Source organism: Ochotona curzoniae, unplaced genomic scaffold (assembly GCF_017591425.1).
Source record: "Ochotona curzoniae isolate NIBS_2020 unplaced genomic scaffold, NIBS_Ocur_1.0 contig_3819, whole genome shotgun sequence".
Lineage (NCBI taxonomy): Eukaryota > Metazoa > Chordata > Mammalia > Lagomorpha > Ochotonidae > Ochotona > Ochotona curzoniae.
Window position 1 is genome coordinate 7819498 of NW_024466004.1, and position 19904 is coordinate 7839401.

At 41.1% G+C, this 19904-nt stretch overlaps 1 protein-coding gene and 1 non-coding gene across 14 annotated transcripts in view; both read left to right on the forward strand.

Moving 5' to 3' along the window:
• Positions 1-19904, forward strand: part of UBR2 (ubiquitin protein ligase E3 component n-recognin 2) — a 116174-nt gene that overhangs the window by 60837 nt on the left and 35433 nt on the right. For 9 of the 13 annotated variants that reach the window (XM_040983373.1, XM_040983372.1, XM_040983374.1 and 6 more), the window contains 11 exons: positions 3832-3893; positions 4872-4982; positions 5564-5629; positions 8240-8362; positions 8493-8556; positions 9561-9685; positions 11712-11764; positions 15252-15354; positions 16128-16176; positions 16603-16757; positions 18192-18294. In XM_040983373.1, the coding sequence (XP_040839307.1) occupies positions 3832-3893; positions 4872-4982; positions 5564-5629; positions 8240-8362; positions 8493-8556; positions 9561-9685; positions 11712-11764; positions 15252-15354; positions 16128-16176; positions 16603-16757; positions 18192-18294 (1014 nt within the window). Of the gene's footprint in view, positions 1-3831; positions 3894-4871; positions 4983-5563; positions 5630-8239; positions 8363-8492; positions 8557-9560; positions 9686-11711; positions 11765-15251; positions 15355-16127; positions 16177-16602; positions 16758-18191; positions 18295-19904 lie in introns of those variants that run through there. The other 4 variants (XM_040983375.1, XM_040983383.1, XM_040983385.1 and 1 more) reach the window with 4 other exon arrangements.
• LOC121158888 lies at positions 4354-4456 on the forward strand. Its single transcript, XR_005884260.1, has one exon. It is a non-coding gene; the product is annotated as a U6 spliceosomal RNA (small nuclear RNA).

Genomic DNA, 19904 nt, shown 5'->3' on the forward strand with positions numbered 1-19904 from the left:
TTTAGAACTGGGTTCAATGCAGTAGCCTAGTGACAAAAGTCCTCGCCTTGCACACGCCAGGATCCCATAGGAGAAATGGTTCTATTCCCAGCGGCACTGCTTCCCATCCAGCTCCCTGCCTGTGGCCTGGGAAAGCAGTCGAGGACGGCCCAAAGCCTTGGGACCCTTCGCCGGTGTGAGAGACCCAGAAAAGGCTCTGGGCTCCTAGCTTCAGATTGGCTCAGCTCCAGCCCTAGTAGCCGCTTGCTCAGGGACTGAATCAGCATACAGAAGATCTTCCTCTGTCTCTCCTCCTCTGTGTATATCTCACTTTCCAATAAAAGTAAATAAATAAATATTTTTTTAAAAAGCTTCTTACACCAAAGCCTAACTTTTACTTATTCTTTCCCATGAGCTTGTTAAGCTACCCTCATATGAATGTCAAGGGAGTACAACAGGCTTGCCTCAAATGAAATAGTTTCTTCTTCCTATGATTTGTTCAGACTCAAAAAACTTTGTATTTTGAGCAATTGAAAACTCTTGTTCATCAACATAGACACTGACGGCATGCTGCTGTGGGAAAATACCAGACTAGGCGGCAGGAAAGACTTGTTTCCAGTTCAGCCACCCACCAGTCACTTCTGCCTTTAAAAATCTTGTGTGACATGGGATGGAAGATGCCCAGATCCTTCCTCACAGAATCTAATGTCATCAGAAGAATAGTTGGGAGCTCTGAGCGGACCACAGAAACAGAAGAATAGTAAATTCCCTTTCAGCACTCGGGAGGGGAGCTTTCTCTGGTCCTTACTTAGTTCCAACTTTGGATCCCCACCCTCTCTTGCAGTGACCATCAGGGTCACTCCAGACCACCCCCCCCCAAAAAAAAAACATAGATTAGATAGACAGAGAACAAGAAAAGCTTAGAACCAGACAGGAAATGGTCAGCCTGGATTCACATATACCTTGCTAGGTAGGACACAAAGATAAGTTATTCCTCACTAAGGTGTTGAAGATTTCTCTGCACACCCCTCCTAAAACTGTTCTGCACCTCAACTGTTGACATATGCCTTGTTAGAGTTATAAGCCAGTTTGGACTATTCTAAAATCTGCCAAATTCAGTAAAAATTATGCTTCAACCCTATAAACTACTAAATACAAAAGTGAAAATAGACACAAGACAGCTGAATAGCACCCTATAGCCATTTTAAGGTGTATAGCAGCCGCTTGTGTACAAACTAAAATAGAAATGTCAATGAAGTAGTCACAGGATGTGGTTAAGAACCTGCATTTTCTAACATATTGGTCACTCAATACCATGACAATTAACTCCATAATGTTGTAAATTGTTGTTGGTGTTATGTTGTGGCTTTTGATTGGTCGGGATGATATTCTGCCAGCTCTGCTTTCAGACCAGAGATGGTCTCCCCAAGAAACTGTTGAATTTTTGGACTCTATGTATGGTACATGCTTGCAGTGAAAGAATCATGACTGGATTTGAACTGTAATGCTCCAACAAGGTGGAGGAATCCACCATGGGGGGAGGGTACAGGGAGGGGTTTGGTGAATCCCAGGGCCTATGAAACTGTCATAAAATGAAATGTAATTAAAATTGGGAAAAAAAAAAAAACCTTGTGTGAGTAGGAGAAGCTGATGCTGATAGTTCTCCACAGTGTGAAAAATCAATACTCTGAGAATGTAGTACCCTCCATGTGGGTCTTCACCTCGCTCTCAAATCTGTTCAGTAGATATTTTGGGGGGTATTTAGCTCACTGTATTTTATAAATTTGGGACTGGTTTCTTGTAATCTAGCTGAGTAAAATTACACAAAAGAGTTCTGAATAACTTGGAATGTAAATAGTAAATATTGAGAACAGGTTAGAGCAGGTGGCCAATGTATATTAAGACTATGGAAGCACATTCTCTGTCTAGGCAACAACATAAAAAGGAGACAATCAGAATGAACTAATGTTGAGGTATAAAATATGGGCCACTATGTAGCATACAGGCTAATCCTCCGCCTATGGTACCAGAGTCCCATATGGGTGCCAGTTCAAGTTTGGCTGCTCCATTTCCAGTCCAATTCTGTGCTTATGGCCTGGGGAAGCAGCAGAAGATAAACCAAGTCCTTGGGACCACATGGGAGACCTGGAAGAGACTCCTGGTTCCTAGTTTTGGACTGGCTCAATTGTGGCCATTTAAGGAGGCTAAAGTTAAGAGCCAGAAACTCAATCCAGGTCTCCTGAATAAGTGGCAGGAACCCAGCTGCTTAATCATCATCATTGCCTCCCAGAATTCTCTTTAGCAAGCCAGACATCCCACCCAGGTAGCCCGATCGGAGACACAAAAATCCTAACCCCCGGCATTCCAGCTGGTGTCTTAACTCCTGTGTCAGATGTCTTATGAAAGATTTCTTTTAATTTGTTTGAAGGGCAAAGTAACAGTGAGAGGATGAGGCTGATACAGATCTTCGGGCTCGGTGCAATGGCGCAGTGGTTAAGGTCCTCGCCTTGAATGCGCCCGGGATCCCATATGGGTGCCGGTTCTAATCCCGGCAGCCCCACTTCCCATCCAACTCCCTGCCTGTGGCCTGGGAAAGCAGTCGAGGAACGCCCAAAGCTTTGGGACCCTGCACCCATTTGGGAGACCCAGAAGAGGCTCCTGGCTTCGGATTGGTTCGGCTCCAGCCGTTGTGGCCGCCTGGGGAGTGAACCATCAGACAGAAGATCTTCCTCTCTGTCTTTCCTCTCTGTGTATTTGCCTTTCCAATTAAAAGTCTTTCCTCTCTGTGTATTTGCCTTTCCAATTAAAAAAAATAATAAAAAAAGATCTTCCATCCACAAATGGCCACAGCAGCCAAATCTGGGCTAAGCCAAAGCAGGAGCTGGAACTCTATTTGGGTGTCCCAAGTAGCTGGTGGAACCCCAAGTGCTTGGGCCATCTTCCACTGGCTTGCCAGACATATTAGCAGAAAGCTAGGTTAGAAGTGGACTAGCAAGGATTCAAACTTGTGCTTTGACATGGGATGCCATCATCGTAGGTAATGATATAACCCACTGCGCCACAATGCTGACCCCTAATATATTACTCTTATGTAATATTACATAACAAATATAAAGTATTAAATGCCTTTCCTGTGTGTGTACATCTAGCATTTATTTCTAAAATGTCATCATTGTATATTGGTAGATGAAAAAAAAACTAGTTCTAAGTGTATCTTTGATATAACTATGCATGAGAATAACCACTGGAAAAGCTTTATCTATTGATGTAGTTGAAATATCAAAACCACTTGAGCAAGAACCTCAGAGCATACCCTACATCTGGGACCTGGGGAGGGTGGGAAATTGGGTGGGCCTTCTTCCTTAATACCGCCCTTTAAACATGAAGGAAACTATATGGAAAAAATAATAGTCTTACCCACTTTCCTGTAGCCCTTGAACCTTTTTACCCTAATTAACTATGTAAGGACTGTCAAAATAAAAAAAATTTTTTTTAATTAAAAAATTATTTTTATGAAAGAGCTACAGAGAAAGAGAGAGATGGAGGTCTTCACTCAAATGGCTATAAAAGCTGGGTCTGGGCCAGACCGAAGCCAGGAGCCAGGAACTCCATCCTAGGCCCAAGTAAACTGCCTTTCCAGGTGCGTTAGAGGAAGTTGAATTAGAAGCAGTGTCCGGGAGTCAAACCAGCTTAGCCCACTGTGCCTCAACACTGACCCCAGTTTATATCATAATTTATGACCTGGTAGATCTTCAAAAAACAGGTATAAATTTGTGTGACTAGTTAGCGGGTTTTTTTTTTTCTCTGATAATTTTTTACTTTGAAATACTTTTGTTTTTTTCTTCCATGCAGGTTTACATGTGTTATTAAGCAAAAGTGAAGTGGCATACAAGTTTCCAGAGCTTTTACCTCTGGTAAGTGGTGCTAACATTTACAGGGGCATGCCTATTTGTTCTATTAGTGTCTATTAAGCCATTTTATTAAATCGCAAACTTCGTTAACCTGTGTTCCCAAGAGAAGCAGAACCGTAGATGTATGATGGGCCCAGTGCAGTAGCCTAGCGGCTAAAGTCCTTGCCTTGAACACGCCAGGATCCCATATAGGCACCGGTTCTAATCCTGACAGCTCCACTTCCCATCCATCTCTCTGCTTGTGGCCTGGGAAAGCAGTCGAGGACGGCCCAAAGCCTTGGGACCCTACACCCACGTAGGAGTCCTGCAAGAGGCTCTGGGCTCCTGGCTTTGGATCAGCGCAGCTCCAGCCATTGTGGCCACTTGGGGAGTGAATCATTGGACAGAAGGTCTTCCTCTCTGTCTCTTCCCTGTGTATATCTGACTTTCCAAATATGTATGTATATTTTTTTTTAAAAAGTTCTTGCTTCAGCAGCACATATACTAAAATTGGAATGATATACAGAAGATTAGCATGACCCGTGCGCAAGGATGACATGCAAATTCGTGAAGCATTCCATATTTAAAAAAAAAAAAAACAAAGATGTGTGCATGGAGAGAGCCTTCTTTTTGAGGAATTGGTTCCCACAATGACGTGGTTGGCAGTCCTGAGTACTTAGGCAATCCAAGTTCCTTCTTCTGGGACCTGCGTCTTTTTTCCGACGACCCTCAGCTGAACTGACGAGGGTCACCCACTGTGCAGAGGGGCCATGTGGTTTGCCCAGAGTCTGCAGAGTTATTTTAAGAAATAACCTGTGTGACAGCATCTCTACTGGTAATGATCGTACTCTGGGTACTGTAATTAGCTAAAAATGACACATAAAGCTAATCATCCCACAAACACCTTAATATCATTTCCACTCTTTTCTTAAAGGTGTCCGCTCCTTTCAACCGACCTTCTTTAAAGCACTGATTTTTTGTTGGTTTTCTTTGTATGCCTAGAGTGAACTTAGCCCACCCATGTTGATAGAACATCCTCTTAGATGTCTTGTCCTGTGCGCCCAAGTGCATGCTGGGATGTGGAGAAGAAATGGATTCTCTCTAGTAAACCAGGTACATGTTTTTAGTTCTGTAGAAAACTTCCATCCCATTCCTTGACTTCTGTAAGGGTTGCAGTTTCAAAAAGTTTGTCTCTGAAAATAGGGTGTCTATATGAATTGTTTATAAAGATAAATGTAATGATAAGCCAGAAGTTTCATTTTGACCAGCTTTTATCTCTAGTTTGTGAAGAAATAAAATCTGAAGTAGAAATGAATTACAATAGTGTTGGTTTTCCATTGAAATAATTTTTTTTTGGAAAATAGTTGGATAGCAAAGAAATTCACAGAAATCCATATTTCATCTATTTAAATTAAATTGAGTTAAAAAGTAAACATATTTTAATACAGTTCTGAAGTTGGTCATTGAATTTTCAAGGCCTCTGAGGCTTGTTATGAATCTCCCTTCACCGCAGTTTTAATAGCTACGATGATTATGAACTGTTTCGGAAAGCATGTCTCACACACCTTCTTACTTGGACAAACCATGTGCTGTTGGTCAGGGAAGGGAAGAGGAGGGAACTGCACCTATACAAACCTACTTACCCAATATAATTTAAATCGGGGTTTTGTTGTTGTTTTTTGGATTTTTTTTAGATTTATTACTACCATAATGTGAAATGCAGACGAGAGATGTTTGACAAGGATATAATCATGCTTCAGGTAATGAATTAAAAGCATTGGACTTAAAGACTGGGGTGGGGGAATCTTTTGCTTGTTATTTCCTCAGAGCACAATCACTTGTGATTGCCTCCCCCCAAATCTGAGCGTGATTCTCGCTTAGCCCCCTCTGTGAGGCTCAACTCCCATGGCTGACAGCCTGGAGAACATGTTCGTGGATGTTTCCTGGACACAGCTCAGATTCACCACGTTCAGAATGACTCCTCTCATTTCCGTCTTTGCCTCCTTCTAGCTCTCTACCTTGGCCAGTTATTTCAGTCTCCCCAGCTGCTTAAGTCAGAGAGCTGAAACCCAGCCTCTCGTCATTGTTTCAACTAATGGTGGAGACCGCCAAAGCCAACTGCATCCCAGTGCCCTGCTCCTGGCGTGCTCCTGCTCACATCTTCATCTCTGCACCTGTGTTTACTTCCAACATTACCCACGGCTTCCTATTCCATTCACCAAACTAAGTTACTTTGCTGTGTGTCCTGATATGTAGTACCACTTTCCCCAGGCATCTTGACAACACCACAGCTTGGCTGTGTGCCCGTGGTGAGGCCCAGCAGCCTGCCACTTATCCCTGCCACCACACTCGCATTCCAGATTGTCGGTCTCCTTGCTTCTCATCATCTAAGCCCCAACCCAGCCATAGCATCTGTTTCTTACTTTATGTCCCTTTTGCTTGGAGCAGGCATGTAGTTGTTCCATGTTATGGCTAAATAAATTTAGAAATTGTAGAAACAAATAAAATCAACAAATGTACATTTCAAAAGAAAAACTTAGCTTAAGATTAATTAAAATCTAGATTGATTTAGATTTTATACAATGATATTAAAGAAAAATTGGAAGTAGTATTTAAAAGCTATTACTTTTAGGGCCCGGCGGCGTGGCCTAGAGGCTAAAGTCCTCACCTTGAACGCGCCAGGATCCCATATGGGTGCTGGTTCTAATCCCAGCAGCTCTACTTCCCATCCAGCTCCCTGCTTGTGGCCTGGGAAAGCAGTCGAGGACTGCCCAAAGCTTTGGGACCCTGCGCCCGTGTGCGAGACCTGGAGAAGGTAGGTCCCTGGTTCCCGGCTTCAGATCAGCACAGCACCAGCCATTGCGCTCACTTGGGGAGTGAATCATCACACGGAAGATCTTCCTCTCTGTCTCTCCTCTCTGTATATCCGCCTTTTCAATAAAAATAAAATAAATCTTTAAAAAAAGAAAGAAAGTGAATCAGTGAATGAAAAAACCTTTCTCTGATTTTCAAATAAAAATAAGTAGATAACATTAGTAAAATAAAAACATATAATACAATTATTTTAAGATGTAATTACTTTTTTATTACGTACGATACCATATAGCTTTAAAAGTAATAGCTTTTATTTATTTTTTTAAAAAGATTTCTTTATTTTTATTACAAGTCAGATATACAGAGAGGAGAGACAGAGAGGAAGATCTTCCATGTGATGATTCACTCCCCAAGTGAGCGCAATGGCCGATGCTATGCTGATCCGAAGCCAGGAGCCTCTTCCAGGTCTCCCACGTGGGTGCAGGGTCCCAAAGCTTTGGACATTCCTCAACTGCTTTCCCAGGCCACAGGCAGGAAGCTGGATGGGAAGTGGGGCTGCCGGGATTAGAACCGGCGCCCATATGGGAACCCCGGGCATGCAAGGAGAGGACCTTAACCACTGTGCCACCACGCCGGGCCCCACTGGTTCACTTTCAAAAAGCCTGCAACACCCAGGCCTGGGCCAGGCAAGAGCCAGGAACCTGGAATTCCATCAGGGTCTCCCCTGTGGGTGGCAGAAAAGCGAAGTACTTGAGCCATCGTCTGCTGCCTGCCCAGGGTATGCATTAGGTGCAGGATGAAGGCACTCTGATAAAAGATGCAAGTATCTAAGCAGTGAGCCAACCACTGTACCACACATCCATCCCTTTACATGTTTACAGTACTAGAAACTGGGGCCACGTACCGTAGCTTAAAGGGTAGTACTACCACTTGCCATGCCATATGGACATCATGTCCTGTCCCAGCTGCCCCACTTCTTGATCCAGCTCCCTATTAATGGTCTGGGAAAGCAGCAGAATGTGGCCCAAGTGTTTGGGTCCCTGACACCCATATAGGAAATCCAGATGAAGCTCCTTGCTCCTGCCTTCAGCCTGGCCCTGCATTGGCAGTTGCACCTGTCTCAGGAGTGAACAAGGGGATGAAAGGTCGATCTCTCTTCCCTTTTTTCTCTATAACCTTGGCTTTGACTTTCAAAATAAATCAGTGAAATCTCAGAAAAGGAAAAAAAGCACCAGAAGCTTAATTGATATTCAAACAGTGATAAAAGAGCTCTAAAATAAAATTTTGGAGCTGAATTAGAATCTTTTCAAAGCATTAAAAGGAAAAGACTCGTAGTCCATTGCTAGTCTGATGTATGGGCTTAGATTTTGTGGGTTTTTCTTTGGGTTTTGTTTTGTTTTACCAATTTAAAATCCTGCCCATACTTATCATGTGTCACATTAGAGATTGCACTAAATGGGTTTCCATCTTTTATTGAAATTGGTGACCTAAGTGTTTCTCACTGATTGGGTAAATGAGCCTTTTTAACCTCTCTTTTCCCTTTATCTCCAACAAAGACAGGTGTCTCCATGATGGATCCAAATCACTTCCTGATGATAATGCTTAGTCGCTTTGAACTTTATCAGATTTTCAGTACCCCAGACTATGGGAAAAGATTTAGTTCTGAGGTTACCCATAAGGTAAGAACATATTTTACAAGGCATCACTAAAGAAATATCTTTCTTTTTTTCTGGACATGTTGATCATGAGTTAATACAGTATGCATATTCTCACCTCTGAACTTTATCTCCCTCTCCCTATATGTTTTAGGATGTTGTTCAGCAAAATAATACTCTAATAGAAGAAATGCTATACCTCATTATAATGCTTGTTGGTAAGTTGAAGGCTGTATAAGACGTTTGTTAATTCTGTTGGGTTTTATGATAGCAATTAGTTTAACATTTCTGCACTATGTTTCTTTGGTGTTGAGAGGCCAGTTAGCCAATTTTAGGGGAAAATAATTGGAATATACATTTTCTCTCCACTGGTTAAGTATCATGTGCTTTAGTAAGAAAACATACAACTGGGAAAGTAGAATAAGCTTGAATACTTCATATATTTTGAAAAAAGGGGAAGCAAGGAACAGGATAATTAGGAGGCATTAAACATAATAAGGAATATTCAGGAAATGCTTGGAACCACTTATGAAAAAAAAAACCAAAAAAATATTTCAAAAAAAATTTTTTTACACCAAAATAATCTTGTAATTCTTTTTCCACAAACTTTGTGAAGTCTCTTAATGTATATCTAGTTGTGTTTCTCCCCATGATTTTGTGATGCAAAATTGTCTTCTTAAGATCTAATACTTCCAAATTACGGGGACCAATGGCAAATAGATTTCTTATTTCATGTCTATTTAGGTTACCCCACCAATAGTCCTATCCTTTTATCCCTTCCCTTCTCCCACCATCCCCGCTATTTCAGACCCTCTGCAGACCAGAGAGCAGAAAAGCCTGGCTACTGTCAGGGCGGTGAGGAGGGTCTTAGTAGCTGAGCACTTGATGGAAGGGAGAGGAAGGCTCTGCCTCCTTGCTGCCACCAGGAGGAGGGAGTGAGAGCAGTTGCTTGACTTCATTGAATCCCTTCCCAGCCTAGAGCCATCTGTCCGTCCAGCACAGCAAGCAGTGTCCTGTCCACTGCCTCAGGCTTGCACCCGTCCGGGGAGATAGAGACTCTGAAGTATGGTCAGGAGCTGCTCTCTCTTGGTGCTAGAGGAGCCTCTGCTACCTTGTTTAGACTTCGAGAACTGTATCATGCTGCACAGGTTGTAAGTGTATTATGTAAGGACTGTGATTCTCTTCAGTAGCTGTGTACTTATACTTCTTTTGTGTTTAACAGGAGAGAGATTTAGTCCTGGAGTTGGACAGGTAAATGCCACCGATGAAATTAAACGGGAGATTATCCATCAGTTGAGCATCAAACCCATGGCTCACAGTGAATTGGTAAAGTCTCTGCCTGAAGATGTAAGTGTGTACATTAAAATAGAGAATTCCTTCCTCATCTATCACGTCTAGATTTACTGCCACTATTTTTATTGTATTTTTTACTTTACCAAATTTTTTTTTCACAGTTGTAGAAATGACAGCTATAAGATCTATGTAACTCTAGTAACTTTAATTAGAAAAGAGAATACTAGGCACTTGCAATGAAAAGCAGAGTTAAATCAGATATTCTACTAAAAAAATGTTTGGAAAAAAAGAAAGTGCTGGAGAAAAAAAGCAAGCCTTAGAGCTGGAGTTTTTATTCATTAGGAAGGAAGGGATTGTTACAGACCTGTGGTAACAACACACCATGAAGCTAGACAGTCCTTTGTAGCTGGTTAATGAGGAAGGTAGTGAGAAATCCCTGTTTGCCTCTGTTAAGTAGTTTGACATTTCCCAGCACTTACTCCTCAGTCATCCCAGGAATCTTCAGTAATGGACCATTACCTCATTTTAGTGAATGTAAAATAATAGTCACAAGGATTCTCAGAGCGAATTGCAGCTGTTTTTCCTCCCAGGGCCCTAAGTGCCTCAATCACCTTTTTTTTTTTTTCAGCCATGGTCCTTTTCAGAAACTTCACACTTATTGTTGACAAAGGATTTTATCTTGAGTAAAATTTTTCAAAATGCTTTCCAAAATTTTGAAACACAGATCAAAACTTTCCACCGTAGGGCATGCATTGTGGCATAGCATCCACAATGTTGGCATCCCACATGAATGCCAGTTTGAGTCCCAGCAGCTCTGTTTCCAGTCCAGCTCTCTCTCAGAAGGCTTGAGCCACTGCTAATGACATGGATGTCCCATATATAGAGCTTTGGGTTCCTGGCTTGTGGCAACTTGAAGAGTGAAACAGCAGATAGAAGATATTTTTTCCTCCCTCTCTATGTAACCCTATCTTTGAAATAACTACTAAAAAAAAAAAAATACCGTAACATTGATTCTTCTAGAATGTTTGTGTCTTATCCTTGTTGCATAGTAATACTTACTCACTATTTTTTTTTTACTTGTTTTAAAAACGTATAGCTACCAAAATAGAGAGCATAGTAGAACAAACCATTGCCAGCTTCAACAGGTGGCACACTTCGTTCCACCTGTTCTCCCCGTCACTAACCTCTGTGTCTCCACTGAATTGTTTTGTTGAACATTACTAGATTTACCATCTGATCTTGAACTAAGACTCTGTGTGTCTAAACCAATGATACTCAACCAGAGATGCTTTTGCCCCTTAGGGGATATGACTACTCAGGACAGGCTGTGGGTGCTACTGGTATCTAGTGGGCAGAGGCCAGGGATACTGCACATGCGCAGGACAACCCCTCACAGCAAGTCTAGTCTCAAGGTCAGTAGAGAGAAGTTTTCATCTGAAAGATAAAGACTTGAAAAAGAAAAGAATCCATCTATCTGTATACCATTAGCAACTTTAAAACAATCATAGATAATAATAGTGATGTCACTAAATGTCTAGCACTTTTTAATGCAGAAAATGAATCCGTGTTGTTAGATGAAGAATCCATTTGTGGTTAAACCTAGGCTTTAAGAAAGAATGAAATTTAAAACTACATTTTCAAAGTGGCATATGCTTAAGGCGATGACAGATGGATTTCCCAAACATTCTGACCAGAGAAATCTTTATTTAAAGAATTTTTGTGGCATATTGTCATGAGTGGAGCATAACTTGGGAATAACTTTTTTTTTGCTATTGAAAATAGACAAAAATTTATAACTTTCATAAAATATTATATAGTTACTTAAATTTGTTTAGTGTTTCATATTAGTGTTGTTTTTTATTTCATTTTGATTCCATATGATAGTTACTTTTCCAAAAAAAATCTTATTTAAATATCAGCATAACAAAGAAGTGCATATATTTGATTAGAATCTTCACCTGTAAAAATGAGAGTTGACTTGCATCATGGGGTAGCTGGGAGGGTCTAAAAGGATGAGTGTGTGGCTCGGGGGCCAGCAGTTGGCATTGCTAACATGAGGGACACTTGTCTCTGCCCTCAGGAGAACAAGGAGACTGGCATGGAGGCTGTGATTGAAGCAGTTGCCCATTTCAGGTGAGTTAACTTCCAGTGATTTGACCTGTGCCTTTTTTGTTGTTCATTTCACTCACTCCTCTTAAAACATTCCCTTTGATGGAACTGGGAGTAAAGCTGTGGCTTTCAGAGAGTCAAAAAACATTTTCAAATTCTAACTCTGAAGTAAATTTCTCACTGACATTTCACTTTTATGATCTTCTGTGCTCAGCAGCTGAAAGAAGCAGTGTAAGAGACATCATAGCAGTCAGTACAGGTGTTCATGAGTTTGGATTTTTTTTAAAGATTTATTTATTTTATTGGAAAGGCAGATGTACAGAGAGACAGAGAGGAAGATCTTCGTCTGATGATTCACTCCCCAAGTGACCACAATGGCCGGTGATGTACCTATCCGAAACCAGGAGCTAGGAACTTATTTTCTGGATCTCCCACATGGGTGCAGGGTCCCAAGGCTTTGGGCCATCCTCGACTGCTTTCCTAGGCCACAAGCAGGGAGCTGGATGGGAAGTAGAGCTGCCGGGATTAGAACCGGCACCCATATGGGATCACGGGCACATTCAAGGCGAGGACCTTAACCTTTACACTATTGCGCTGGACCTGAGTTTGGATTTTATTATTATTTTTTTTTAATTTCTTTTATTTTTATTGGAATGGCAGATTTACAGAGAAGGAGAGACAGAGAAAGATCTTCCATTCGCTAGTTCACTGCCCAAGTGGCTACAATGGCCAGAGCTGAGTAGATCTGGAGTCAGAAGCTTCGAGCTTCTTCTGGGTCTCCCATGTGGGCGCAAGGTCCCAGGCTTTGGGCCATCCTCCAGGCCCCAAGCAGGAAGCTGGATGAGAAGTGCAGCAGCTTGGACTTGAACTGGCACCTAAATGGGATCCTAGCATTTGCAAGGCAAGAATTAACCAATTGACTCATTGTAATGGACTTGAGAATTTTTTTAGAGATTTATTTATGGGGGCTCTGCCTTTCAAGTAAAATAAATCAGTGTTAAATTTGGATTTATTTTTTTATCTCAGATCTTAGGATATTTCCAGGGAAAAGAGAGACTTTGCTTCGTACTACTGCTATTTAGATAGCTATTCTAATACATCTGTTGAACTTAAGGTAAAAATTTTTAAGGGGGTTAATTTAATTTGAAAGGCAGAGTTACACAGAGAGAAAGAGGAATTACAGAAATATTCCATCTGCTGGCTCACTTCCGTTATGGCCACAAGGACAAGAGCTGAGCCAATTAGAAGCCAGGAGCTGGAGGCTTCTTCCGGGTCCCCCACATGGTTGACCAAGGACTTGGTCCATCTTCTGCTGTTTTCCTAGGTCATAAGCAGGGAGCTGGGTCAGAAGTAGAGCAGCCAGGACGCAAGTTGGCATCCATATAGGATGCGGTCACACACACAAAGGCTTAGCTTGCTATGCCATGGCGCCAGCTCCTAAATCATGAAAATTAACCTTAGCAATAATCTAAGAAAATGCAACATGTGCTTCTTCAAATCACTCTCTGCTTTCCTTTGGAGGTGTCACCTAAGAGTGTGGTGCTCCCTGTGTGCTGCCTTCTCCGGTGTCCACTGTGGTACCCAGTTAATAAACTCCCTTTCCCCCAAGATGTTGAGGCGTTTTCCTAGGTCCGCTTGTTTCCTTGGTTTCCCACCTCAATGGTTATATCTTTATTTTTGCTGATAAGAAAAGGAAACATGGAAAAAGACGGAAAAGTGTGAAGCAAAAAATCACCCATAATCCAGCCACACAGATGACTTCTATTGCACTTGGCTATGTGTCTGTCTGAACAACTTTTTTCCTAAGCTTGAAGCACTTATATCTATATTTGTGTAGGGGCTAAGAAGTTACATACTGGGCCTGGCAAGGTAGCCTGGTGGCTAAAGTCCTTGCCTTGCAGGCCCATGATCCCATATGAGTGCTGGTTCATATCCCGGCTGCTGCACTTCCCATCCAGCTCCCTGCTTGTGACCTGGGAAAGCAGTCGAGGATGACCCAAAGCCTTGGAACCCAGTACCTGCATAGAAGACCTGGAATAAGCTCCTGGCTTTGGATTGGCTCAGCTCCAGCCATTGCGGCTGCTTGGAGAGTGAATCAATGGATGGAAGATCTTTCTCCCCACTCCTCCTCTCTGTAAATCTGACTTTCCAATAAAAATGAATAAAACTTTTTTTAAAAAGATACATACTTGAACACAAATGGGCTTGTTTTATATTTACTGTTCTAGGATATTTTTAAATTAAATTTAATATGATGTTTCTATATGTTGTATCTTTGGGGCTCCTGTTCTACTTAAAATGTCATATCAGTACTTATAAAGCTATTCTTTGCTTTCTTATAACGTAGGACTGTGCTTCCTTATTGATGTATGTTTAATATCTGGATTTTCTTGATTGTAAGCAGGGATTAAATGGCCTTATGCACATCACTCACCTGTGTTTTCTCCTGTCCTTCCTTTTTGAGAGGCAGAGACAGAGAGTGCCCATCTGCTAGTTCACTCCCCACAGTGGCCAGGGCCTCGCTGGGTTATGGGAGCCAGGAGCTCAATCCAGGTCTCTCCCTATATGGGTGGTAGGAACCGAGTACTTGAGCCGTCACCACTGCCTCCCGGAGTCTACATTGGAAGGAAGCTAGATTCAGACCTAGGCATGATGATACGGGATATGTCTTGGTGCCTTATCTGCCCTGCATTTACCCTACCCCCACGTGTGTATCTTTGAATGTGAAAGTATTTCTATTGGGATTTTCTAGATCAAAAGGAAGGCATTTTGATACATATCTCCAAATTACCTTCCCAGAAATGTCATTAATTTACTCTCCTACTTAGCAATGTATGGAGAAATGTTACTTTAATTTATATAACTTTAACTACCAGTGAACGTGAATGTTTTCTCTTGTATATTTGTAGCCATTTATATTCGTTCATACTTTCATGCATGTGTCTGTGTGTGTGTGGCTTAGCCCTGTCATACTGTTTCATCTGCAATTTTTGTATGTTACATTATATTTTTATTTTAGCATGTGCATTGCAGGTATTTTCTTCCTGTCTGGTTTTTAGCTTTGTGATGCTTTTTTGCCCCCCCAAAAAATTTTTTTTAAAGATCTTTCATCCTGTTTGACTTCTGGATTTTGTAACTTGCTTAGGAAGATTCTCTAAACCCCAGTATAGCATCTGCTTTTTCCTGCTTGGTAGAACTTATCACAGATATCTTTACTCAGGTTTTATTGTTTGGAGAGATGATTTATATAAAGTATTCCCTGCTGCTGTGCTTTTACATTGTTGTCACATTTGTGTTCATTATGTTCAGTTGTCTTGTTATGACAAATTCAAAGAAGATGGGCTGGATGTACATAAAGCATGGTAGTTCGATTGTGAAATTAACTCGCAGAACACAGTTCCAACTTAACACCCACAAGCAATATAGGAGACGCTCTTGTTCTAGCATCTAAAACCAACCCATGAATTAATATGGCCTCAGTAATTATAATCTAAGGGTCTTTCTTTCCTAGGAAACCGGGATTAACAGGACGGGGCATGTATGAACTGAAACCAGAGTGTGCCAAAGAGTTCAATTTGTATTTTTATCACTTTTCAAGAGCAGAGCAGTCCAAGGTAATTGTGGAAACTGAAAGTGTGGCAGGGAAAAGTTGGAGTTTTTATTCACCCTAAACAACTTTTACTGCTTCTCAGATTGGAAAAGGGTTACCTTTTCAGTATAGGAAACATAGGAGCTATTTTAAAAGGGAGGAAGAAGAAATAGAGATAGTATCCTTCACCTGACATTTTGAGTTTACCTCCCCCTGCCAGATTTCTCTGCACATATATATAAGAGCCATATAATTATGTACACAGCCAAATGCATATTATTGTACCTACTTTATTGGATCTTGAGAACAAGTTTCAGCTTCATAACCCACTTTGTGTAGACTTCAGAATTGGTACTGTTTAACATGCTTTTTCCATAGAGATTTATGTAATTTTCCAAATCATTCTTTGGTAGTTCAGTTTTGCCTTTTAGCATTCTTCACTTAAAATACCTTTTCCATAAATATTAGTGAGTAGAATTTAAACATAAAACTTCTATTTCATTTTTTGATGCATGTCATGGAACCAGCTCAAACCTGACAATTTTTGGGGTTTTGGTTTGTCCATGTTTCCTTCATGTTTTAAAGCAATGAAAAATTCATGCGGGGATTCTTCTCAGGCAGAAAAAAAAGTTACCCTTGATGTACCAAAAGTAGAGCGGAGACTATAGCAGTGAGGGTAAAATCCTCCCAAAATCACAAGATAACACAGCCAAGATTGACTTAGCTCGCTGCTTTAGAAATTAAGTTGTTTTGTGTTACTGATTCCCCTCCCCCCCAAACTGCTTCGTTTTTTATTAGGCAGAAGAAGCTCAGCGGAAATTGAAAAGACAAAATAGAGAAGATACAGGTACTTTTATTCTTGCTTTCCACAAATATCACGTCATTCTCATTCAGTTATTTAACATTGTTGTCTGTTAAGTGTAATGATTGTCCTTGGTAGAATGAAAGCTTGAATAATAAGCTTTCCAAGTGAATAGTCTTCTACTCAAAGGAATACTTAGCATACTAATGCAGCAGCAGTCTATACTGAGTGACCTCTGGGTTAATGATTTTATCTCAGATCTTAGGATAGTTCCAGGGAAAAGAGGGACTGGAGGGACTTTGCTTCGTGCATAGGTAGCTGTTCTAATACATCTTACTTTCCTTGAAAAGGTAAAATATGGCATTAAGATAGATAAGTGGACATTCTTTGAATGAAGAATGTCAAAACTATCTAACAAAGATACGGTGTTTCAGCGTGTTCTGCAAAAGCAACCATTAACTTTATTTGCAGCACTTCCCCCTCCAGTTTTGCCGCCATTCTGCCCTTTGTTTGCAAGCCTGGTTAACATTTTGCAATCAGACGTCATGTTGTGCATCATGAGGACGATCCTGCAATGGGCTGTGGAACACAACGGATATGCCTGGTCCGAGTCCATGCTGCAGAGGGTAGGTTGGAAGACATGCCTTTCTGGTTGAGTGTGTGAAAACAAAAGCCGAAGCTCTGTTGTCCAGATCTATACACAGAATACGTAGAACTAAAAGGTAGTGTTTGAAATTAAGTAGATTGCTATGGATTTTATACCTAACAATGAAAATGAGTGTCTGACAGATTCCTTCTGTAGGCGTGTCATCGTCTTGCTTCCATTAGCTTATCTGTCATTGGCCTCTATGTCTATACGTTAAGTATTGTGGTATTCAGTAATTTTTTAATCTTTCACGTATGTTTCTCACTGAATTCCCTCCAAAAAAAGAAAAATACCTGGAGTACATAAATACCCATATTTTGCTATCAAAGACCAGACTTGGAGGTCTCACGATCCTGCAGCCAATAAGTGTCCTATTGCGAACCTTCTTCCATTATCTCTGAATTTACACAGCACTCTTGCCAACAGATGCAGCTTATATAAATGAGGAAGCTAAGTTTCAGTGAAGCTCAGTTAACTTGCTAAATCACCCAACTAATAAGTGACATCATGATTAAGTTTACACGCCACCTGCTCTGTCCTAGGCACTTTACATACAATATTTGTAATCCTCAGAACTCCGGGGGAGAGCTGTTTTTGTCTATGTTATGGATGATGACATAGGCTCAGAGAGGGTTCCCTGGAGGAATGTAGCTAGAAAACAGGAAAGGCAGGATTCAGTTGAAGGCAAGCCATCCTCCAAAGCTTACCATTCTTTGAGTTGTCTGAGCAGGCGCAACTGTCTCATTGGCTAAGGTGTGTGTACACTTCCACCCCCTCTCCCATTTATAAACATACGTTTTAAACGTAAAATATAGAACTGTGGTGCACTGGAGACTGTTAGTGTATATGAGCAACAGCTGGGTGGGGAAGGATGGCGAGAATAAAGGAATGATCAGGACTTACCTTATGTAGCATGCGTTGGTATTAGTGGTTCAGGCTGACCTGATGTTTCCAAGGCTCTGACAGCTACAGTTGCCCTGTGGAAAGAAAGAGACAGAGCATGTAGGAATGTCCTTTGGAAATCAGGGAGCAGGATAAGAGCAGTAAAAATTCAGTTCAGAGTAATTGAGATCTTTTCTTGAAGGTCTGGCAAGGAATTGAAAGGCTCTGCTATAGGTACAGAGTAAAACTGCCCAGTGTACAGTGGGATGAACTGTTCGATCTCACCCAGAGGGAGTTGTCGCTCACCCAGAGAACTTGCAGTTGAAAAGTCTTCCTCATTTAATTAGAGAATTTTATGTGGCTTGCCAAAAATCCTATATTAGAAAATAAATGTCCATGTGAATTTAATAAAAATTAGTACTTTTAAGTTGTTTTTGATTACATTTAGTCTTTCATAATTTAATTTTAATAGTTATTTTAATTATAAAATATGTGTTTTTTTGGCTAAAAATTACAAAATGTTTTATTTGAGGTGTTACATTTAATCGGAATGGCGCTGCAAGAAGAAAAGCAGCATTTAGAAAATGTCGTGGAAGAACATGTAGTGACATTTGCCTTCACTCAGAAGATTTCAAGTATGTATATACTTTTTACTAAACCTAACTTGAGATACAAATGTTTTTAAATAATCCACTTAGAACCTTTTTTATTTGAATCCAGATATTTGAGGCCATATGTATTCATCTGTGTAATAAAGGTACTATGTTAAAATCCTGACATACAAAACTAAAGAGTGCCTATACATAATTTTTTTGTGATTTTATCATTATCTGAGAGAAGGACACTCCGAAGGGCTGGGACCCCATCCCCGGCTCCCTGGCGGCTGGCCAGGCACTAACTACTTAGGCTCATTCGCTTCCTCCCACGGTGCGCACTGATAGGAGTCTGAGTCAACAGCAGAGCAGAACCAGAATTCAAGACTAGGCCTCTTATGTAACAAGTTGGCATCCTAGCCATACCTTAATCACTGTGCCAAACATTCAGCCCAAAGTATATTTAAAAAAAAAATTTTTTAGTATTTATTTATTTTGCACCCATCGTGATGGCTCAGTATTTTGAAAACAGTATGATCCCATAAGAGTCCCAGTTCATGTCCCGGTTTGTGTCCTGGCTACTTAACTTCCTTTCTAACTCCCTGATTATGGCCTGGGAAAACGGTAAAGAATGGCAAAGCCTTCGGGCCCTGCACCTGCATGGGAGACATGGAAGAGGCTCCTGGCTCCTGGCTTCAGATCAGCTCAGCTCCAGCAGTTGTAGCCGTTTGGGGGGCGGGAGTGAACTAGCATGTGCAAGAACTTTCTGTCTCTCCTTTTCACTGCAAATCTGATCTGCCTTTCCAATAAAAAGAAACAAATCTCCTTTAAAAAGAAAATATTTTATTTATTTTACTTGAAAGTCAGAGTTACAAAGGAAGAGGAAAAGACATAGAGATCGATTTTCCATCCACTGAATCACTCCCCAAATAGCCACAATGGTCAGAGGGGGGGTGATCCAAAGCTGGGAGCCAGGATTTCTCCCAGGTCTCCCACTGGGAAAGGGACCCAAGGACTTGGGCCACCCTCCTGTGCTTTCATGCCATTCTCAAGGAGCTGGATTGGAAGTGAAGCCACCAGGACTAGAATCAATGCCTACAAGTAATGCTGGCATAACAGGCAGAGGATCAGCTTGCTACACCACAGTGCCAGTGCCCAAACTATATCAATTGTAAATCAAAACCACAAAAAAATAGCGAGTCTTTACTTTGAAAAGGTATAGAAGATTTAAATTCTAGGATTTACTTTTTTAAAAAGATTTATTCATTTTTTTTGGAAAATAAGATTAACAGAAAAAAGAGACTAAAAATCTTCCATCCACTGATTCACTCCCTAAGCAGCTGCAACTGCTGGAGTTGAGCCAACTGAAGCCAAGAGTCAGGAGCTTCTTCCAAGTCTACCATACAGCTGAGGATCCCAAGGCTTTATTTAGCCAGTCCTCCACTGCTTTCTCCGGCCACAAGCAGGGAGCTGGATAGGAAGTGGAGCAGCCGGGACACAAACCGGTGCCCACATGAGATCCTGGCACATGCACGGTGAAGACTTTAGCCACTAGACTACCAGACTGGGCCCAATTTACTTTTTTTTTTTTTTTGATAGAACATTGATATTTATTTGAAAGACATATTTTCCGCAGAGAAAGAAAGGGAAAA